Raw genomic sequence first — 22,522 nt, 5'->3', positions numbered from 1 at the left:
GCTAATGGGTTGTGGCTGACCCTCCAGAGATAAATTGTTGTTTTCACAACATTCTTTCACGCAAACCCTCTTTAAATTTTTCACACTTTGTGACTTCACAACCATAAACTGCAATATATTTTACAGGGTTTTTATAATAGACCAACACAAACTAGTGCATTGCTACAAAGTGGAAGGAAAATGTTACATGGTTTCCATGTCACATAATTACTAAATGGAGCCCAATTGTGAGTAATTTAATCTTAATATAAACACAGCTGTTCTTTGAAGGCCCGAGTTGTTTGTTAGAGAATATTAGTAAACAAATAGCATCATGAAGACCAAGGAATACACCAGAAATTACCATAACTCTGAAAAGCTGCAGAGATCCGCAGCATATGACTAATAGTTTACCAGAAAACCATTAGTCATGCATTCTACAAATTTACCCATAATTGGCCATGAGCCTTGCAGAGAACACAAGATGGAGGTGCTCAAACCAGAAGAGAATATAATTTGAGCATGTTTGGCCTATATGCCAAATGTGTGTGGTGGAAAACTGACACTTCATTTCCGTGGTGAAACATAGTGGTGGCAGCACCATGCAGTGGGGAGAGAGGCACAGAGAAACTGATCAGATGTGATTGGAATATGAGTGGAGATAAAACAAAGTGTACAGTCAGAAGTGCATAGGAATGCTTCAGGTCAAATCATATTCGTGTTAGAATGGCCCAATCAAAGTCCACATGTAAAGTGAACTGAAAAATATGTGAAGCTTTAAAAATTGCTGCTCAGGGGCATGCTCCGGTGGCGTAGAGGTTAGCGCGCCCCACGTTTGGAGGCCTTCAGTCCTCGACGCGGCCGTCGCGGGTTCGATTCCCGGACCCGACGACATTTGCCGCATGTCTTTCCCCCTCTCTTTCCCCCTTTCCTGTCAGCCTACTATGAAAAAAGGGACACTTGAGCCCACAAAAAGGACCCCCTGGTGGGGAAAAAAATAATAATAATTGCTGCTCATAGATGCTCAGTTTCCATTCTGACTGATATTTAGCCACTTTGCAATGATGGATAGGAAAAATGTTTAAGTTTCTGGATGTGTAAACATACTCTAAAATACTTTTTAGCGTAAAAAATCTTTTCAAAGCAGTGTTTCATTTGCCTTTCACTTTACAAATATGCATAGTTTGTAAAGAACACTGAATTGTGTGGCTGCAATATGTAGAAAAAAAAAAGGTTTTCCGAGACCACCAAGTCTCTAACATCTGACCTTTGTGGTAACCATAATAATATTCACTGCAATCCCTTTTGAGTTGATTTTTTTCAGCTGAAGCTATCAGTGTTTCAATTTTGTTTAAGTTTTCTATTTTAAACAATAAGAAACAGCAAAGTTTGTAGCTAAATAAGTTCTCAGATATCAAAACTCTATTATTCTGCATGCATTTCAGCTTGGATATCCATAGATGGCACTGTGCATCAAGCTGCACACGTTTAAGATTACATCTCGAGTCCCAGGAATTCTTTGAGATCAGAGTGACAGGTTATCAAAATAGATAATGGGGAATGTCTGTTTTAGCACATCCATCTCTGCTGAAACTTTTGATTGGGGTAACACATAGTCATCTGATAATAGGAGTTTAGAGGAGGGAGTTTGGATTGGGTTACATGGCTGAGGTTTGGTTATTTCCTTATGGCTTTATGGATACAATGTTGTTGTCTTGTTTCTAGGTTATTTTTTGCCTCTTTATTTTTGCTGTATTTTTACTTTTTGCACAGGAAATGGTCGTCTCTAAGTAGAGAACTTAAAAGGGCATGAAAAGCAGCTCGTTACCAGGGGGATGGTTTGTTTTACGGTTTAATATTTAGACTCGTGTTCTTCTTGGACCTCACTATACAAACAATTATGTGGCCTTTAAAGAAATACTAGCTGCCCTTCGACTGAGAATCCTACTTGTAGTCTGTTGCTACAGTGCCGTTTCCACCCCTTATACATTTCTTCTGTTTTTGCTTTTTGGTCTCACCTCAATGTTTCAGACAGTTCATGAAATTTTTATGACAGACAAAAATAACCTGAATAACACAGACAGTTTTCTAATTATAATTGGCTATCCAAAACAACCTTAGAAACAGTAATAAATGAGTAGCCTTCCAAATACTGTATCAAGCATTTTCAATAACTTGTAATGTCTTTTTTACGTCACAGTGGGGGAATTTTGACCCACTTTTTGCAGACAGAGTTGTTCATAGTCAGTCAATCATACTGGAGGATCTTAGATCGTGAGTTGCCTGATTGTGTATATGCTGCAGCATCTCAATTGAATTTAAGTTCAGACTTTAATTAGGCCACTCTAGAACCTTTATTTATTTAACCTCTAGCGGTGCGCTTGCTGGTATGCTTTGGATTGTTTTTCTGCAGCATTACCCAAATTCGTTTGAGCTTAAAGATTTCCTCCCATATATTTGTCTTTTGGCACAAATATAAATCTACCAATAAAGATAAAAATGTCAAAATGCATTCTATAAACAAATTTTTAATAAGATAGTGAAAATACCTAAAGACAATCACACTACTTACACCATGTTTGATTGTCAGTGTGATCTTCTGAAATGCTGTGCTTTTACATCGGATGTAACTCGATTGCAGCCTTTCAAAAATGTTCCCCTTTTGGCTTTTAATAGCACAGAATATCTCCATAAAATTTGAGGATCAAAAGAAATGTGAGACGGGTCTTTCTGTTTGTTTTTGGTCAGCAGTGGTTTTCACCTTGGAACCCATTGATCGCTTTTTGCCCCACCTCTTTTCTTTTGTAGGATCACACACTTGGCCTGCAGTGTTGTAGATGTTGTTTAGGCCTCCTTTATGAACATTTACACACAGATGCATGTCAAACTGTTTCCCATCACTTGGATTTCATAAAGTCAATGCGCTGTGTGTTGCTTCTTAAAATCTTTTAGCTTATTTCATGTTGTCAGAAAGCTTTTATTTTTTCTTATTTCTCCAAATCTGGCAATTATCAGGCCTACGTGCAAAACTAAACACATTTTTTTTCTACAGATATGTCATTTATACATTTAGTTTGGTTTGGATAGCTTTTTTCTGTTAACATATAAAATCAAAATTTGAAATCTGCATTTTGATTTACTCAAATTCTGTCTTAAATTAAAATTTATTTGATAAAAAATATTTATTTGTGACAAGAAAAGCTAACCCAAAAGAAATCTGAGGGTACATGTGCATTTTCATAATGCTCTTTGTCAAAGACAACAGGAACCAATCTTCTACTTATAGACTGTACATATTTTGCAAGAGTAACTACCTTACAAATACTCTCTAAACACAAAGGTTATCCTCAGAGGACATTACGGATGTCCCAGATACATCTTTCTCACATCAGCACACCTGGACCTTAATCCATCTATGTCAGGGGTTTTCAAAGTATGAAAGGGTGAGCCCCCCTCCAAGGAGCCCAATGCCTGCTGCGCCTCCCCCCCCCCGCGGAGGGGGGTGGAGTTGTAAAAACTCCACCTTCAGCCCCGCTCTGGCCAAAACCAGTGTTGGCATAGTTACTTTGAAAAAGTAACTTTAATCGGACTACTGATTACTCCTTGAAAAAGTAACTTAGTTATATTACTGACTACTTGACTTGGAAAGTAACTAAGTTACACTAAAAGTAACTTTTTAGTTACTTTCAGCAGCTGCTAACAACAACGCTCTGCCTCTTGTGAAAATCACATTGAGCTTTGCTAATACTTAATTGGAAGTTATTTTATAATGATAACATCAACAATGTGTCTCCACTGATAAGGTTGAACTGAAGAGGAGATTGTACAAAAAACAGTACAAAAATAAAAAACATGAGTAATTTGTGTGGTCCACTGTTGTCTGGAAAACTCAAAGAAGGATTTTAAAGCCCCCCTCCCCCCAGATTCTGCGTTACACCCCTGAGTTTGATGTCGCAGCGCACAGAGCTCCTCCTGCAGCTCCACAGCTCAGATGGCTGCGACACTTACCGTAATATTAATAATTATAACGGTGCTAACTTGCCATTATAACTATTGCCAACTACGGACACGTTTATTCGTGGCTGTTTTCACGTTTATTGCGCTGTTCAAATTGGTCTCGATGTTTGCAGTTTTCTGGAGCGCAACGCGAAGCTCGACGTCATTCAGAGGTAATATATTAACTTGACATTAACAAAGACACAGCGGGACGGATCATCCGGGAAATGATGAACAGAGAGAGACTGAATAAAACTACCTTAATGACGGACAAATTCTGGGATTTATTGAGTCTCTGCTTATTTCCAAGCCCAAATGAGCAACTTCACGTTCAAAAACGAGCCCAAAAAGGCGCAACCCGCCGCTCATTAAACTTGCAAGCGACTTTTAAAAGATGAAGCCCAAAGCCGCTTATAATAATCGGACTTGTCGACAGAAACTGAAAATAGTTCCAGTTTTTCCACCAACAAAACGCTCATCTCCCTCCATTGTTTACATTTCTGTTGCATAGAGACGTCGGTCACTCGACAAGACAAGTAGAGGAAATACGATTAAATAACAAAAGAAGATAGTAACGCAGCAACGCAAAAATGATTTTGATAAGTAACTGTAGTCTGACTACTGGATTTGAAATAGCAACGCGTTAGATTACTCGTTACTGAAAAAAGTGGTCCGACGTCAGTAACGTTACTGACATCACTGGCCAAAACATCCTCTAAGGTGGGAAACATTTCCACTGATCCCCGCTCCACACGCGCACCCCACAGTACCAACTTTTTCCTAAATCCACAGAGTTGATCGTGTCCGTAAAAGACGTTTCTCTCACATCAGTAGACAGCAAGCAGATAGCTTTTCCGGTTTACTTTTTCCCTCGCACCGCGCCTCCCCTAAAGTGCTCTGGCGCCCCCCAGGGGAGGCGCGCCTCACACTTTGAAAACCGCCGATCTATGTGATGTAACAATTTTTGCAGAAATGGGACGTTCTTTGAATTAATACCTGCTCTGATAGATGAACACACAAAAGCTTTTACTGTCTTATTACTTTTGAACGTGCTAGTGTGTCTGAGCTCATTTTTAGTCCACTAAGAGGCTAATTGTTGTGGTTTCCTGCTGTAGTTTACATTCCCACAGCCAGCTTGCAGTGTTTAACTGGAAGCCTCCTGCCATGCGGAGTCTTGAGGGTTGTCAGCCAAACCAGAGCTGCTATCTGTGTGTGTGTGTGTGTGTGTGAGAGAGAGAGTTTGGCGTGAACTGCGGAGCGGAGTGCTGCAGAGGCTGTCCACCTAAGACACTGCTGTGTCCCATCTCTAGTCCCGTCTGGACCGTATTAATCCTGTGGGAAGTCTCTCTGTCTCTTTCACTTCTGCAAGTGTCTCTGCTGGACCCTCTCCCTCATTCTCGCTCTTCTCTTCTGTTGGTGCCGGCAGGTCCGATCAGGAAGCCCAAATATGTAGAGAGCCCTCGCGTTCCTTCTGATGCCATCATGTCAGCACTCAGAAAGGTGGCTGATAACAAGGATTCTTCCCACAACGGTGAGTTTTGTTTCAGTTATTTTAGTTTTTATACATAAAGTATGCACATCTAAGAAATAGAATCTAGAATAGCCCCTTCAGTTTGATGCCTGCAGCTTCACAACTGCTTGAAGTGTCTTCCTGCAAACGTTGATGCAAAAAATTTTGCATTTGAGCCTTCCTCTACTTCATGAAGTCCCTTTTGCAAACACAATAGTACTGTGTTTACCCTCAACAGAGTGTTTATATTACAAAGGAGTCAGTTTTCCACTGTGTATGAAAGCACTGTTTGACTGAAGTGCTCAGTTTTTATCACGAGAATCCAATGAGATCTTTTTTAATCTCTCTGAAGCTCCACATACTTGTGTTCTCGTGTTTCCACATTTCTGTGAGGTGTGCCTTCAGTGGTACTGCAGCCTATTTTTTTTTTCTCCTTTCTCCTGTTGGGAGTTGTGTTTGTGTGTGCATGGGTAATATTCTTCCAAGTAGTCTTGTTTTGATTTCCAACAGAGCAGGGCTGGTTCAAATTCCTCCCACAAGGCTTAAGTGGAAGATGTAGAAGACGTTATCGTTAGCAAAAGGCATTGCAGGAAGAGTGCCCTTTGACTGTACATGGCTTGTAGAGGCAGACCACAGCCATCCGCTGCACCCCGATCGCTGTTGACTGGGACATACCGAGACATAAGGGTGTCAGACATTTGGCTCAAACACATCTCAAAGAAAGCCACCGATAGATAGCGGGCACCTGATAAAAGTCATCTCATGACAGCTGGTGGAGTGATGCTACTGGTCAGCTAATTTTAATAAGATGCAAACTTAGAGCAAAATTTTAGGATATTTATTTTCTGTGAGTGGAACTTTGAAAGGCTAGCTGGAGACTATATCCAGTTAAAAAGAGCATTCTTAAATGTAAATATGTCATGCTGCAGTCAACACCTCCAAAAGCTCACCTCGTTTAACTTCAACTTCTTTTCTCAATTTTTAGCTCTATTTCCACCCAAAAGCACAAATTGTTTTTTGAAGCATATAATCTACATGTTTTTATTCCATTAAATGCAGTTTGTGTTTCTTTATATGCAATGCCTTCCAAAAATATTGCATAGTTTTTATAACATTTTTTGTTTGTTGAAACTAAAAAAAAAACTTTTTGGAGATTCCTTTATGCTGATGCCATAAAATAAAGTCCTATCAAATCAACAGCCTTCAGAAGTCACCTAATAGAGTTCAGACGTGTATAATTGGATCTCAGTTTGAATACAGTTGTTGCTGTGAAGGTCTCAGAGGTTTGTTAGAGAACATCAGTGAACAAACATCATCATGAAGACCAACTAACACAGCAGACAGGTCAGCAAGAAAGTTGTAAACAAAGACAGAACAGAGTCATGGAAAAACCAAGATGTTATTACAAATAATACACATTATTTATTATAGTATTATGACTTTAGTTTGAGGTTCTGATGTGATCATGTCTGTTAGTGCTGAAAGTAGCGTCTAACTTTTCTTCACAGCTAAATTTATCTAAGAAAAATGCTAGAACAGGTATATTTAATGGGATGTTTGAAATTGTTGGATAGCTTCACAAGGACTGTAAAGAAATATATAAAAGCTGCCAGAAGGGTGACGGTCTTGGCTGGGTCAGTTCAGGAAATAAAAGGGGGAAAAAACCGAACAGTAAAAATTTGTTTAATGTTCTTTGCTATTTCTACTAACTGAATGCATTTATATTTCACAAATTTAAGAACAAATATTCTTAAAAACCTTGATTATTCTCTATGAAGGGTAAATAATACAAATTATCAAAAAGAAAATTACAAAAAAAAACAACCTAAAATGCTAATAAACTATTTTTATCTTTGCACAAGTCTGCAGATTAAAATATCTATGGCATAAAATCTTTATAAAAATATATAAATATCTGTATATTGGTATGAAACATTCTATGCAAATTAAAATTGTTATCTTCCATATACAAATAATATGCAAATTCAATTTTTATGTTGTTACAGTGTAGACTTCCAAGACTAATTTAGCTCATTCTTTTCAGAAGTAAATAATGGTAAAATCTCTCTGGTTGTGCAGCCAGAGGGGTTTAAGCTTGGTTCTGTTCTCCAGGAGTGACTAGTAAATGTTCTGAAATACTGACTCAGCCTTCAAAGAGTAAGAAGAAAGAGCCAGCCTGTTTTTAAGGTCAGACAGCTTCCCATTTGTGCCTTTTTATACCGCTGTGTACAGTTATTCAATAAATGCAGGAGAAAAGTCAATGTATCAGTCAGGACAACTGTTCTTTGTCTTAACTCACAACCATAATATCAAGTAAAAAGACTTCAGTGAGGGAAAATATGTGCTGAGAAAACCAATTGACTCAACTAATTATGTGTAATTTTAACCAATGATTGGTAATCATGGGAGCCCAGCTGTTCACAGCTGATGGATCTCTGATATCAACTAGGCCTGTCACGATAAACGATAAATCAATTAATGTAAGATAAATTAAAACTATCGACGTCATTTTAATTATCGTCATTATCGTCTCTTCCGGCCTTTTTCTCTTTCTGTTGATGACACTGAATAAAAAAAAGTGTTGTGTTCTTTTGAAAATAAAGTGTATCTATCTTTGGCAGGAAATCGCATGCATTATTACATCATTTCCATTAAATCAGTGTAAAAAGGTCTTCAAACAATATTATTGTTTATCACAATAATTTTTGAAACAATTAATCGCTTAGCAAAATTTGTTATCGTGACAGGCCTAATATCAACATATTTTTTGGGGGGATAAATTCACACACTGAAGATATAGATTTAAAACACATTCTCTTGGAGTTGAATTTATTTTCACAAGATGTTTGGTTTCTGTCTCTCAGGCCAATACTTGTCCAAAAGATAAACTAATGGGTATTACATAACTCATTCAGCGAAACAGGATAGCAGCTACATTTTCCTTTTCCATTTCATGTTTTAGACGTTCCTTCAAACTTCAGCCTGAAGTCATCAACTGAAATGTTTCTTTTGAAAATTTTAAAGGAGTTCCCTGGTCTGCTTGGCACTGTTTGACTGCCTTACTTTTACTCTGCAGTCCTAATTTGGCAACGTCTTTTTAATCTGCATCTTGCATATTCTGGGTGAGCTCTACTGGGTCATTGTTAAAAATAATGTTCCCACCTCCTCCATGGTTGGAACCACACGTTGAGATGCCATCCGTTTCCTTTTCCTGCTCCTTAAAAAGACATGGAGACTTTAGGATGCACTGAACCATAGTTTACAGAAGGGTACCACAGTTTATAGGTGGGGTCAGACAGTCTGTCCAGTGCTATTGTTCCTAAAGTTTCCCTTTACTGTCTGTGCCCTAAGGTTTTCTTTCCCTTTGAGGTCAAGGTAAACTTTTAAGCACACAGAGGAGGTTAAATTGTTCATATTTATCACCATATATGTGGTATTCAATGTACTTTGATGGCATGCAGCTGTACAATCTACCTTGGTATGGTTGTCATTTTTTTAAATTTAACTAGGTGTTTCCATAGTTGTAGTAATGCAATTTATATGCTTTTTCAGTATTGATCTACAATTTAAAAGCTATGTAAACCTTATTTATGAATACTAGAATAATAGCAACCCCACAGTTGCCAACTCAGTGACTTTCTTACTATATTTAACAACATTACTGACAAAAACAAATCTGTATCGGTCAAAATTGGTATTGGGAGGTCAGGCTTTTTAAAGATTGGTAATCAGCAATTGGCCAGAAAACTGCATTCGGTTCACCCCCAGTACAGTGGGACCTTCAGTGTTTGTGTGCATTAGGCATTGCAGCTGCCTGTGAGTATCTAAAGTCTGTGAATACTTCAGATTTTTTTATAACTTCCTATTTTAATAGTTCAAAACCAAATATACCTTCATATGCATTAATGAGCACAACAGAAGCTGTCTGGGCTCTACCACAGAACCTAATGCCTACAGTCTCCCTTATTCCCACTCTTGGTACAGCCAGTCAACGCCAAAGAAAATAAATGGAGCTCTTTGATTGGCTGTTTTGCAGTAGTATCTCAGGTAGCATTTTGCCTACATATTTTATTTTCCCAAGTTGCAGGAGAAAAGTTGTAGGAGACAGTGTCCTGTTAGCCATATTAGTTGTTTTATTTTTTACAGTAAAGCATAAATTACCAATTGTGTTTATGCTGTCTTCTTGAAATGCAGAATTATGCTAGATTTGTCATTTAATGTTGCAACACTTGAACTGATTGCTGCTTTGACGTCATCAGAGGGTGTTGACAGAGAGCCAACCAAATTTGAGTTGGAAAGTCTTCCAGCATGGAAAATGTGACATTTAGGGAGCAGATTTATGGAGGGTTTGCTGGTGGGGGTGCGGAGTGATGCCTCTCTTGAATGTCAAATAACGCATGGTCCACATCTGTCGTGTTTGAATGCAACTAGTGTGTTGCTTACATGCTTTGTTAAATCAAGGACTGAAAAGATTTTTACACTTCAATAAACTTCAGTCTTTCAGTACAACTTGATTTGTTTCCCTTTGTTTCATTTGGCTATAAAACAATTCAGATGTTGGTAGATTTTTACAGATGGATCTAATTTGTTCCTCTTGGTTTAGACTTTCAGCTTAGTCATGCTCTGTATTGTGGACAAGCAGGATGGGCTGTTGGTTAAGAAAGGAAACATAATTTTGACCCGAGTTGAGTCTTTCTACATGGCACTGTCAGTGTGGATAGAATAAGCTTCCTCTGTCAGAGTATGAATGCAGAATATATTTTTATGTTGACAAACCTTTTTATCTTTGTTTCTGTATGAGTGTATTTGGCTGCCAGAGGCGCCCCGCATTCTGGCACACAAAATTGTTTCAGCTGCCTTATAGCCCTGTCTCTGTCAGTCATCCATGAGCCACAGGTTCTGTCCTGTTACACAATTGTATTCTTTCCAAATTTAACCTGGAGCCAAACATTTGACACCTGTCTTCATAAACAGGTTTGTCTAGTAGCTACTACTGCTGCTGTTTTTGTCTTTTAAGGTGGTAATAATCTCCTGCAGGATGCGTGTTGCTTGATAATTAGTAGCTTTTGGAGCATTGCAGATATCATATTCAAAAGCATCCTATTTCACTAATTAATAGAGAGAATGTTCAAAGCTCAAAAACGTGTATTGATAAATCAGATTACTCATTTAGGCTGGACTTATTTTCATGTACAATGTTTTACAAAAAATATTTATGCAGCTGGATCTTATTCACATTAGGACCCTAAAGTTAAATGGATTTTAATTGGGATTTGGGATTACAAATGAAAATTTTTTAATTATGCAGAGGTGTACTTTTAGAAATTAGCTTACTTCTTAAAGCAATTGGTTGAATTTTTTAGAGGTACCAGATTAAAAAAGACTGAATGCAAATTTTCATTACACCTATAATTTTTGTTTAATAAGAATTGGTGAAGATATGTGTCATTTTCCTTCTTCTTCAACACATTGCACCAATTCATGTTTCTCCATTACATCAATCCAAGTAAAATATATCAACTTTGTCATTTCAGCTTGATTTTTATTAAATGTTGCATTTAATCCTAAAGCTTCATTACTATGGTTGGTTATGTCCTTAAAATACAGCCACTCTGTCCTGGTCTAAATTTGTGCAGAAAAATGTGTAACTGTTGCCCTAATAATTAACCAAATACCATGTGGCTCCAATTACAATATTTACTGCAGCCAGGCTATACTGTCAAGCTGAGACATAAAGGCAGAGATGATTACTTGCATCCTATCCCTTGCCCCAAGCATTATTTTATTTGCAGACTCTGTATTGTCAGTAATATCATCCTAATTTCCACCAAATTCTCATTTGACTCTCCCATCTGTCTGTGCATTAAAGGACATTTATGGTTTTACCACTGGAATGTTCACCCCGACAGCTCGGTTTGCTTAAGGGGCATGTCACCTTGTAGGCTTGAACTGCAAGGGGGGAAGCAGGATGCGTTCTCTCGTTGAGGGTTCATTAAACAGCCTCTGCAGTCGGGGTAATGAAACTCCGGTTTCTAATGAGGACCGTCTGGATTGTTTTCCTGGCAGGAGTGAGTTAAGACAGCTCTGTGGAGCCAGTCTGTTCAAGGTGTCCCTCCTCCTCTTTGCCTTCTTCCTCCTCTCTGTCCATTCTCCTCTCCTGCCTCATCCCTTCCTTTTCCTCCTTCATTCTTGTATCACGGAAGTACATGGCTGCTATTTCACACCTGCTCATAAACTTCCTCCGGCAGCAGATAACGATGTTGTTTTGTTATCCCTTCTCTGTGCAGTGCTGTTACTGGAATACCAAATTGGTTCCAGCTACATCCCTGGTTTTCCATAGCTCCAGGGCATTGTTCCTTTGAGAGAACAATTCAGATACTTTTTTTTCCCTCCAACAGGCTACCATTTCTCTTTAGGCTACTATCTTACATAATATCTACCTCACATTTGGAAAAGAGGTGTTACGTTTGTCCTTTGACAAAGCCACAGTTGGCCTTGTGCCCCAGTTTTATTGTCCGCTGGAGAATCGTTAATCGTGTAATTTCTGTTATAAACTCTTAAAATGAATCATAAAATGTCTAGTGGCTTGTGAATGTTCCTCTTCATTCACATATTTAGTCATTGTATCGGGTGAAGTCCATTCAGAGGGTACCAATTAAAAAAGTAGGCCAATCACGATGAGTGAAGTTAATGAGAGCCTTGCTTGTAATTCTTCAAATCATTTTTAATTCTATCCAATTAGGTTTGGATCTTATTTTATTTGCGTGGAACTAGAAACAGTCTGTCAAAATTAGACACTTGCCAAATCTATTGTCACCCTTTTCCTTGTATATTTTACTACCATATGTTGGTGGAGTAATCTAAAGCTCATTTGTGCATTTTCCAAATTTGCACAGTCTGCCTTTACTAATAGCTTCCTTGTTCTCTTGGTTAAACAGTTTCTGAGTCTGGCCTTTTTAAGACTACTCACCACTTTGTAGGGACCCAAAGTACTTATTTTATCTACTCACTGTAGAATTAGACATTGCAAATTTTGATGATTTGCTGAAAGACAAATTATATGCTTAACTACGTCACACTTTTTTAGTCAATAGCTTAGTGTATTTATGATGTTATTTGGCTGGAAAGCTTCCTTCAATGATGTTGTGTAGATTTGCTCTCTGCCTGTGTTCCAGTGTAAACTCTTCTTGTTTTTGGGATTCCCTCCCACTTTTAAGAGTTTTTAGTGAATTTAGGATTCTTGTGTGGAGAGACTAGTGAACTTTTCTCTCTGAAACATGACTTCAAAATGATGCTCACATGTGGAAAGACGAGCTTCATGACATGAGATCAAGGTCCTCCTAAGTTAGACTGAGATATGCAAATACAAGGACTTCACAAGTTGTTCAACATTGTTGTACATCACTTTCAACAAATGTAGAAGTGCCTCAGGATGAGGGTGAAGCACTTCTTTTATTTGTTGAGACATCTCCCCTTAATAAAGGTACTGATTAGGATGTATTGAAACTGTAGTTTATCCAGCAAAAAACATCACGTTATTCTCTTGAAATATTGACTATGATGATGCCTTAAAGACAGTGCGGTATCCATCTAAATACTTCCCAAGGATTTATATCTGTATCATTAAATATATTTAGCTACAAACCCATCCTTCACCGTCAGCTTGTAGTCTTCTCCCAGGATGATCATTACGATCAATAAATCATGTGTCCAAAGTGTTGGCTGGCTTCTCTTGCACATTATTGACAATTTGTAAATCAATTAACTGAAAATGTTTTTTTTAATTTTTCTTTTAATAATATATACATCACGTTATGACGCTTTTATGGGGCAACGATGGTAGGAGTTTGTTGTGCAATCTTCTGTTTTAAATTATGTGATATCAGTATGAACAAATAATTGTAATTACACCTCACATAATTGCTAAAAACTGCTAAAATATGTGAAGTTAGAAAAGCAAAAATATTGTGAGTGCTTCCCTGAAGAAAATGTATGTTATATTGTCATTAAGGAATGTACCCATAAAAACCCCAAAACATTGCTACACACTGGGGTTGTTTTCTTTAAATCTTCCTTGATGTATTTGCAACTTTCAAGTAAGTGCAAGATAATGGGTTTTCTATGGACTGTATGCTTCTCAGTGTCTTATTTTCTCTCAGCATGGTGCATTTAATAACTCTAATACAAACAGCGGCTACCGTTTTTGCTCCTCAACAATGTTTCTAATTGGGTTGTGATAATTTGGACCCCCAACTTTCTTGTTGTGGTTTGTTTTGTTTCTGGCAGATGAGAACTCTGCAAGATTTTTCAAACCACAAAGAGCTCTAGTTTGTCTGTATTTTTCTAGGTGATTTGTTTTTCATTTGTTCATTTGATATATCAAAATGGCTGTCTTGACAAAGACATGAAAGGTAAATAAATATAAGGGAAGGAAATGCAGACCTGTATATGTCTTATCTATTTGGTGCATCATTCAGAAATGTTGCATTTTGTTCTAAAGCAGATGTGGACTGTATGACATTGACATACCTATAACAAGACTCCTGTTTATAACTAGGAGACTTCTTTGTTTCAACATCTGGTTTAGCCTGCAATAAATGTGCTTATCTTAACCATGCAACACCAAAATTATAAAAATCATTTATTAGAAAATCTTTATTAATAATGGCACTACAATCACACTATAATGAACAAGTTTTAGTTCTGAGACTGTGGTGGTGCATAAACTGACATGTATTGGTAAATGTTATGCTGCAGTGAAATTGGTCAGTAAGACTTCACATGCTATCATCCTACGGGCAAGGGAGAAGAAGTTAAATGATAATCAATTTGGTTCATAAACATGCTGAAAGAAAATGGGGAAAAAAGTTCTTAAAAATGACCCCAACTGAGGTTTGTTTGAGCTGGACATTTATAAATGTCCTGGTTTGAAAGCAAAGGTGAGACAATATGAATACTTTAATTTGTTCTTATTTGAGCCAGATGTTAAACTTAACTGACACTTATATTGTTGATGACTTTAATGCATTTGGCTTTTACAGTAACGGAGAAACAAATTATGTCACATAAACATTTATAAAATAAATGTTCCCTAGATATAGCCACTTAACTTTCCCACAGAATGTCCATCTTGATATATATATATAAACAGACTGAAGGGTGAATCACACACTCTGTACTTTACATCTATGTTCAAAATAAGTTCCCAAGCACAAAGCCTAAGTAGTGTTATATATTATCCTACACCAAACTAAGCTAAATACATTTTCCCCACAATAACTTTGCCAGTTTATATAAAATTGTTCTTGGTTTGCAATTCTAAACCAAGAACAATAGCTTATGGCATAATGCTACAAATGGGAATAACTTCCATTGTCAAATGTGTATTCTCACAGTTTGGGTCTTCTCCAGTACTTGGTTTGGTTCTGATTCACTCAGTATGGCTGTTCCCTGCAAGTGTCTTTGGCTGCGCTCATGCTTTTTGGTTAATAATGAAATTTGTATCTTAGCATTTTCAACAAATGGTTCCAGCTTACTTCGGTGTTATTAAAATAACAAACAGCTGGTCACATGATTACTTTAGACAGGAAGCACTAATCTTGCTTCTACATTGCAGTCATTACAAAATCCACCAGTCAGTTTTTCTTTTTAGTTTAACAACAGTTATTATTTATGTTCTTAAAAAGAGAGGATGTTATTATTACTGCCACTTGCATACCAAAAATGTAATGTCCTGCCTTTATTGTGATTATGTTTGGACCTGGCAAAAACACTCTGCCATTGAACTTGTTCGTATTTAATCAGATTTACTGTCAACATTATTAATAACCATGGAAGACTGAGGGCAAAGGAGAAAATGCAAAAGATGAAACAAAGGTACTGACAGAGAGAGCTGCATAATAAGCGGTTGTGCTTCACTCTCTCAAAATCTTTCACCCATGCAACGGTCCGCCTGCTCTGAGCTAACACTTGGACTTCATTTGCATGCTATATGTATGATGTATGAAAACTATTTTTCCTACCATTTTATTCACAGCTTCTACATAGTCTTGAAAAAAATTTGAAGTATGAAATCTGCTTGTAATATTTTCCAAGTGTGTGGTTTCTATGGACAAAACATTTGTGTTCAGACTGTGCTTCAGAAAATATGTGATTTTAAAATATGCTCCAAAGAATTGCTGTAATTTCAACCTCAGTGATGCATAAAAGTTCTTTGGAAGAACAGCTGTACTTGCAGTTAGATCAACCAGTTACAAACAGTTTCATTGCACAAGATCTCTCCTACAAGATTTAAAATCCTGTTTGATACATTGCAAGTATTTGTTTTGTTTAATTTTAATGGTTGTGATGTCCAACTAATGAAAACATCAAATCCAATTTTTCATAAAATGGAGATTTCATTATGCCAATTAAAAAAAGTTTTAATACAGAAATATTATGTCATGACCATGTTATGATCCACACAGTCATGGGGCATTCATTGATTTGACAGTTGTCTAGTGCACAGTCTTTGAAACCCTCAACTATGAGGGCAAGACCCATAAGGTTATTTCTAAAGAAGTTTATTCCAGGCATTTTAATGAAAACTTGAGTGGAGGGAAAAATGGGGTACAAAGTAATGGAACTTAGTCACAAAAAGAGTTTAAAATCTTAATTTATTTCAAGTGTCTCTTTTTCTTTTTGGTGAATATCTTTCAAATCCAGTTTCTATGACAACTTGAATATTCCACAAGGTCAATAAAAAAAGGACATTTAACACAATATCATTGTCCATATGAGCATTTTGTTTATGTAATATTTACGCTCAGTTTTTGTTTGGACTTCTTTTCACATGAATTATGCCATCAGTGGAGTTTGTCATTGAGTTGAGTTTCGGTCATCCTTGTTGCTTGTGCTGTGTAGCTACCTTTTTCTACCACAATTTTCCTTCCACCCAACTTCCTGTTAATATGCTTGAAACCAGCATTCCAGCAAACCAGCAGAGAAAAGTTAACTTAATAAATATCTGGATATTATTTATATTTGACATTTAGGTTTTTGAGTTACTGTTTGAAAACATGGCACATTGGTGTTCATACAACGTTTTTGTGTATCATGGTTGTTTTTAATGAATATTTAAATATCTTTAAATCTGAATTTGAAGATTTATATATGTACTATTTGCTAAAAACTACTTAGGAATAGCCTATATAATTTGCAATATTTGTCTGTGCTGTGTTGCTGTTATTCCAGTCTTTAATAATTGTCCAAAGGTTTATATAAAAAAAAAACACATGCTTGAACAAAGTTAGTTAAAGCTTTGCCTCAGAAAGCCTTGGTCCATCTCATTTATATTCCGCAGCTTTATGAGTGAGAGCTGTAAACAAGCAGAAAGCCCTGGAATTGGCACTCAAAGCATGTTGCTAGACATGCATAGAGCCTCTGCTTTCTTAACAATGCCAGACATTCACATGCATTCACACACACTCAAGCCACAGCTCCCTCCTCACTCTCTCCCTTACTCGTCTTCTCCTCTCGCCCTCTACGGGTCTGCAGCACATCAGCAGCTGCTGGAGGAGTGCAGCAACGCATTTCAAAGCAGAGCTGAGGAGGGCAGGGCAGGCAGCGTGGCCCTGTGTGGCCCAACCAGAAGAAAGAGTGTGTGTGAGAGAGAGAGAGAGAGAGAGAGTATCTTCCCGGCTAACTGCACTTCTCTCCCTCTGTTTTTTACCCCTTCTCTCATCTCCAGAGCTGCAAGCGGAGCAACAGCCAAGCTCCTCCTCTCCTGCCACTCAGGAACTGATGACAAGGCTGGGCTTTTTACTGGGAGAAGGGATCCCGGGCACAGCACGCATACCTATGGACGACAAGAATGAAAAGAAGGTATTTAATTTTTTTTCTTCCCTCCCTCCCTTCCACCTCTCTCCCTCCTTTCCCTCACCCAGCAGCAGCTGCTGCCACTGCTGCAGCACTAAGATTCACAGATAGAGAAGCTAATCAGAGGAGACGATAGTTGTCACACTCCAATAGTAAAATGGATTACTATTTTGCTACTTGACTTATTTTTCCTCAGTGAATTATGAACAAGTTTGGAAGCTGTACGTGTTGGATAATTTTTTTCCCCCACAACAAACAATGGTAACTATGAGACTACTTAACTTGAAGTGTTAAATTTGTACAAGGGAAAGTAAGTGGAGATGTTAAATTGGTTGCATGTGCCTTTATTTCTTTGCGAGCTCTTTAGTGTCGTGCCGTAACTTAAGTGCTATTTCAGGGGCGGCTCTGGAGAATGTAACAAGAGCATCTGAGCCCGGGTCCAGAAATAGTTATGTTAGGTCTGAGCCTCAGTTTGTTTGGCTCCGTTAATTAAGCTGGGACTTTGTGTGGAGCAAAGCCCAGCATGCTGCGCTTTCCTCATCCATCTCATGTCTGGGACATGTTTTGACGCTGAGCTGGCGATTCTAGGAACGTGATAGAGGCTTAGAAAGTGTTTCATAAATCACAGTCATTACAGGAGGTGTCATAGGAGGGGATGGCCAGTATGAGAGGGTTAATGGTTTAGACTTTGAGGTGCTTGTTGTGCATGGGTCTCCCAGACCATGTTGCTGTCATCTGCAAGCAGTTCTCTTTTCCTCCATGACGCTGTTTTACAGCACGTCTTTAACTCAGCGTGTTTTAGTATTGCCTCAGAGCTAATTATAAAATCTCAGTTTGGTCTCCGACTGGGTTGTTTGTTTACAGACAGGAGGGATATAAAAAGAAAGAATGCCATGTAGTTAACGTTACGGCTCTACAAGTTGTTAATCATGCTGTCACAGCTATTTATTAGTCTGACTATTCTATATCTACTGTTTCAACCATAGATTTTGAAACACAAAGAAAATTCTCTTAGTCCATTCTTTCTTCTTTCTCCTTTTAAGAGTAAATGATTTTAAAGTCATGCACTGATGTATCAAGCAGAATAAATGGGAGCTCACAATTTTAATGATTAAACATGGTTTAAGGTTTAAAGTGACCATTTTAAAAGTTTACAACTTTACAATTAAAGTCATTTTAAGAGAAAAAAAATCAATGAAAGTCCTTCAGGCAGCAAAATATCTTGAAATGCATTATGAAGACCAAGGAACATAACAAACCAGTCAACGATGAAGTTATGGTGAGATTTAACACTTAGGCTTAGGTTATAACATGACATTCTGAGCTTTAAAAATCTCACAGAGCATTGTTGAGTCCATCATTTAAAAAACAAACAAACCCTAAAGGAGACTATTGACCAGGGAAGCAACCAAGAGACTCATTGTAACTTTCGAGAAGTTGAAGTGATCCACAGCTCAGGTGGAAGAATCTGTCAACGGCACAACAATTAGTTGTGGACGCCACAAATCTGGCTTTGATCGAGAAAAACGGGAAGAAGAAAGCCATAAGAAGTCTGGTGAGCAGTTCGTCACCAGTCATTTAGGAGATGCAGTAAACATGCCGAAGAAGATGCTCTGATTAGATCAGAGCAATAGTAAACTTTTTGGCCTACATGCAAATCACTATATATTATCCTAAACACACTAACCTCACTATGAAATAGTAGTGGTGGCAGCGTCATAATGTGGGGGATACTTTTCTCTAACAGGGACATGGAAACTGGAAAGAATTGATGGGAGGATGGATGGAGTTAAAGGCAGGAAAAACCTAGAAGTAAACAGCTAGAGGCTTTCAAAGACTTGAGACTCCAAGCAGAACAGAAACTCATAATTGCAATGTGCCACACTTTTCAGATTTTTATTTGCAGAAATGTATGAAAACCGCAAATCAGTTAGCTTGCATGTCCCAATTTTGTACTGCTTTATATTGTGCTATCACATTAAATCCTAGGTAAATGCATTGTTTGGGATTGTTATATGGTATGTGCAAAGGTTTATTTACAGATACCTTTGCATAAGGCATTGTTGTCCATATGGAAACAATGCCACCCATTATACCTCGCGATGTGTACTGTTGTCTGTAAAGTTCTCCACAAACGAAGAAGAAAAAAAAATTCTTGAAGTTCATGTTAGCAATAGTGGATAGAAAAGTTGCAAAGTGATAATTAGTCATTCTTTCTGTTATCTGCAGTGATTTGGCTTTTCTTACAAACAATCAATGATGATCTTCATTTACTTTTCATTGATTTGAAGGAAAATGACAAAATGCAGCAAACAAGGATTAATTTGAATGTGTACTCTTTTCTTTTTTGTTACAAACAGAGATTCAGCCTGTTGTATGGTTGTCAGGCAACCTTGATGACTTTAGAAAGCTGCCTATTGTGTCACGACAGAGTCTTTTATTCTGTGCATTTTTCTTTGGGTTTATTTGGACTTTTCTAGCACATGGATATTAGTGTATTTTGACTGAGCTTGTACCATTTACAGAGCTTACACCCTTCGGCTTGTGTGTCATGCTCACATGTGAAACCCATGCCTATTTGCTAAGGAATGTCATCTATTGGTTTCACATGATTCAGGTCAAACAGATTGTGAAGTTAGATCAAATCTGCCCTTTTCTCTTTGCTTTCTTTATTAAATGCCGCAAATGCAAACTCAAAAATATTGCTTGTTTTACAAAATATGTGATCTCTTGTCCTGGTGATAAGCTTACCTGAACTTTCATTGATTTGTTTAATCTCAGAACACCTTCTTGTTTATCCAAGCCCTTTCTTCTGTTCTCCCTCTCTCCTCAGTGCTCTCTGACCAGCCAGGGAATTAGCCCCTGCTCCACCCTGACCAGCAGCACGGCATCTCCCAGCACCGACAGCCCATGCTCCACTCTCAACAGCACGACAAGTCGTCCCCCACTCAGTCGTTCCAGCCCCTGTGGGACCATCACCAGCCCCAGCTCCACTCTTGAGAGCAAGGACAGTGGGATCATAGGTACGATAAAGCACCTCTCTATCCTTTGACAGCAAGCTTTTAGAGTTCAAGGGAAAATAGTGAGAATAGAAAAAGCTCTCTTAGCAGGGATGTTTTGGTTGGGATTTTTAAAATTACTGAGTGCAACTAAATCTTTTCACTTCGGATTACCAATGTTAGTCGTCTTTGTTAAACACCAGAATAATGAGCAGAAGACTTTTTAAGAGATTAAAAGTATCCTTTAAATTCAGCAGCTTTCATTCATTTGTTCAGCATTTGGTGGAATTAGATTTTTATCTTGGATCTAATCTTTCAGGTATCTTTTCACAATCTTCCCAGAATAGTCTAGTTTAATTTTGTTCCATTCCTCCTGACAGAGCTGGTATAACTAAATCAAGTTTGTAGACCTTCTTCTTGGCACACACCTTGTCAACGTTGTCTACAGATTTTTTAAAGAACCAAGATAAGATTTTTGTGATGGTAATGCTTAAACATTGAATCTATTGTCTTCAAGCCTCATGGCAACCCATTGGCAGCATGTTTGGTCATTGTCCATTTGGAAATTCCAAGAAACAATTCCCCTGCTGATGTGTTGAGATCTTGCTTCAATTTCCACATGATATTCTCATGTGGTGCAATCCATTTTGTCAATGGAAATGGTCCATCCTACAGCAAAATGATCCCACATCTTGATACTACCTCCCAATTGTTCATGATTTAGATGGCGTATTTAGACTTTTAACCTTCCCTCTTTCTCCTCCAGAAGTAGCAGTGATAATTATGGGAAATCTTTGTCGTTTTATTCCAACAGACAACAGAACTTGTGAATTTCATTTTTCCTTAAGTTCATAGGTAATCTGGCTTTTTTATTTTAATTTTGGAATAATAGCTTCATCCTGTCCTGTCTGAGTGGTCTTCCAATCCAAGTCAATTGTAGACTGTCTTCACTGTGAATACTGACACTTTTTCACAAGCTTCATCTTTTTTTTTTTCTGGGGCTGACCAGAAACCTTGAAAAAGCCAAAGCATGTAATGGCTTGTAAACACTCTTTAACTTTTTGTCACCTCTCTCTAAAGTCTCAGAAAGTAAAGAGTTTCACATAAAGATCCTTTATGTTAAAATTGTTACCTTGTGTGTCGTTTTTGCTTCAGAACAAAGAAAACGTACCTGTGCTTTGTCAGTCATTTGTCGCTCTGCCAAGCTTGTTAAGACTGAGCAGCATTTGTGTGACATGTTATTCATCCTGAGTGTCAGTCAGTTGGTTTGTAGGAAACTGCTTCAGCAGGAGGGAGTGTCATCCTGACAGGTGTAGCAGTTTGACGTTGTGGTGGATCTCTTGTAATAGTCCTATAAGACATCGAGGGATTCATGCAAGCTGGCAGGAAGATGGCATAGTCTGTTGATGCATTAATATGTCTACCGTTTCCTCCTACAATGTCTCACATGGCCACGCAGATGTTAGGGTCTTATTCTGAAAATGGGGGTCACATTTATTTAAGGATGATTGAGTAACAAATTGTAATTGGACCTTTGGCTATGTACCATAAAGTTTTCTTAAATTGCAGTCTGTCTTTTTTTAAGTATTCTACAGTTCACACAGGTGAAGCAAAATGTATTCTAATGCTAACAATTGCACCATGGCACTTTGAGACTGACTGACTTGATATGTTTGGAGCAGAAACCAATATGTGCCAAAGCCATTCATAACACAACATTTGGATTTCCAGTTCTGCAGGGTTTCTATAACTGATTGCCATGAGTCCGTCATTCTGCCTCCCCTAAAGTAATATTATTGCTCAGCACTGAATAATTTATGAAGGCCATGATATAGTATCTTCCTGCCAGGGGTGCCGATGCAAATCATGATTAAACATTTGCTGCAATTTTCAAAATGATGATGGTTTAAAACTGTGAAACTTAACCAGAGGATCCTCAATTTTCAGAAAGCATTTAATTGGAAGTCCTCACATAATGTAATCTGTAAAACGTATTAATTACAGAAATGTAAAACTGAGGGAATAACCTGATGTTTTAGTAGTTTGAATGAATCTGAGTTAATTTTGTATAATTCTTGAATGGTTCGTCTTCAGTGAATTAAGTATTAATTCAGATAAATCAAACTATTCATCAAGTAAAAAAGCAGAACTAAACAAGCCCAAGTGTGATGCCTTTACACTA

The 22,522-nt window shown here is 37.7% G+C and overlaps 1 protein-coding gene across 1 annotated transcript in view; it reads left to right on the top strand.

The window, feature by feature from the left end:
• Window positions 1-22,522, top strand: part of tanc1b (tetratricopeptide repeat, ankyrin repeat and coiled-coil containing 1b) — a 101,425-nt gene that overhangs the window by 40,262 nt on the left and 38,641 nt on the right. The window contains exons 4-6 of the mRNA XM_044132117.1: window positions 5,402-5,506; window positions 17,214-17,347; window positions 20,175-20,364. Coding sequence (XP_043988052.1) covers window positions 5,402-5,506; window positions 17,214-17,347; window positions 20,175-20,364 — 429 coding nt within the window. The remainder of the gene's footprint in view (window positions 1-5,401; window positions 5,507-17,213; window positions 17,348-20,174; window positions 20,365-22,522) is intronic.

The sequence above is a fragment of the Gambusia affinis genome, linkage group LG11 (genome assembly GCF_019740435.1).
Source record: "Gambusia affinis linkage group LG11, SWU_Gaff_1.0, whole genome shotgun sequence".
NCBI classification, from domain to species: domain Eukaryota; kingdom Metazoa; phylum Chordata; class Actinopteri; order Cyprinodontiformes; family Poeciliidae; genus Gambusia; species Gambusia affinis.
The sequence above is the reverse complement of the archived record's forward strand: the minus strand, read 5'-3'. Positions and strand labels throughout refer to the sequence as shown.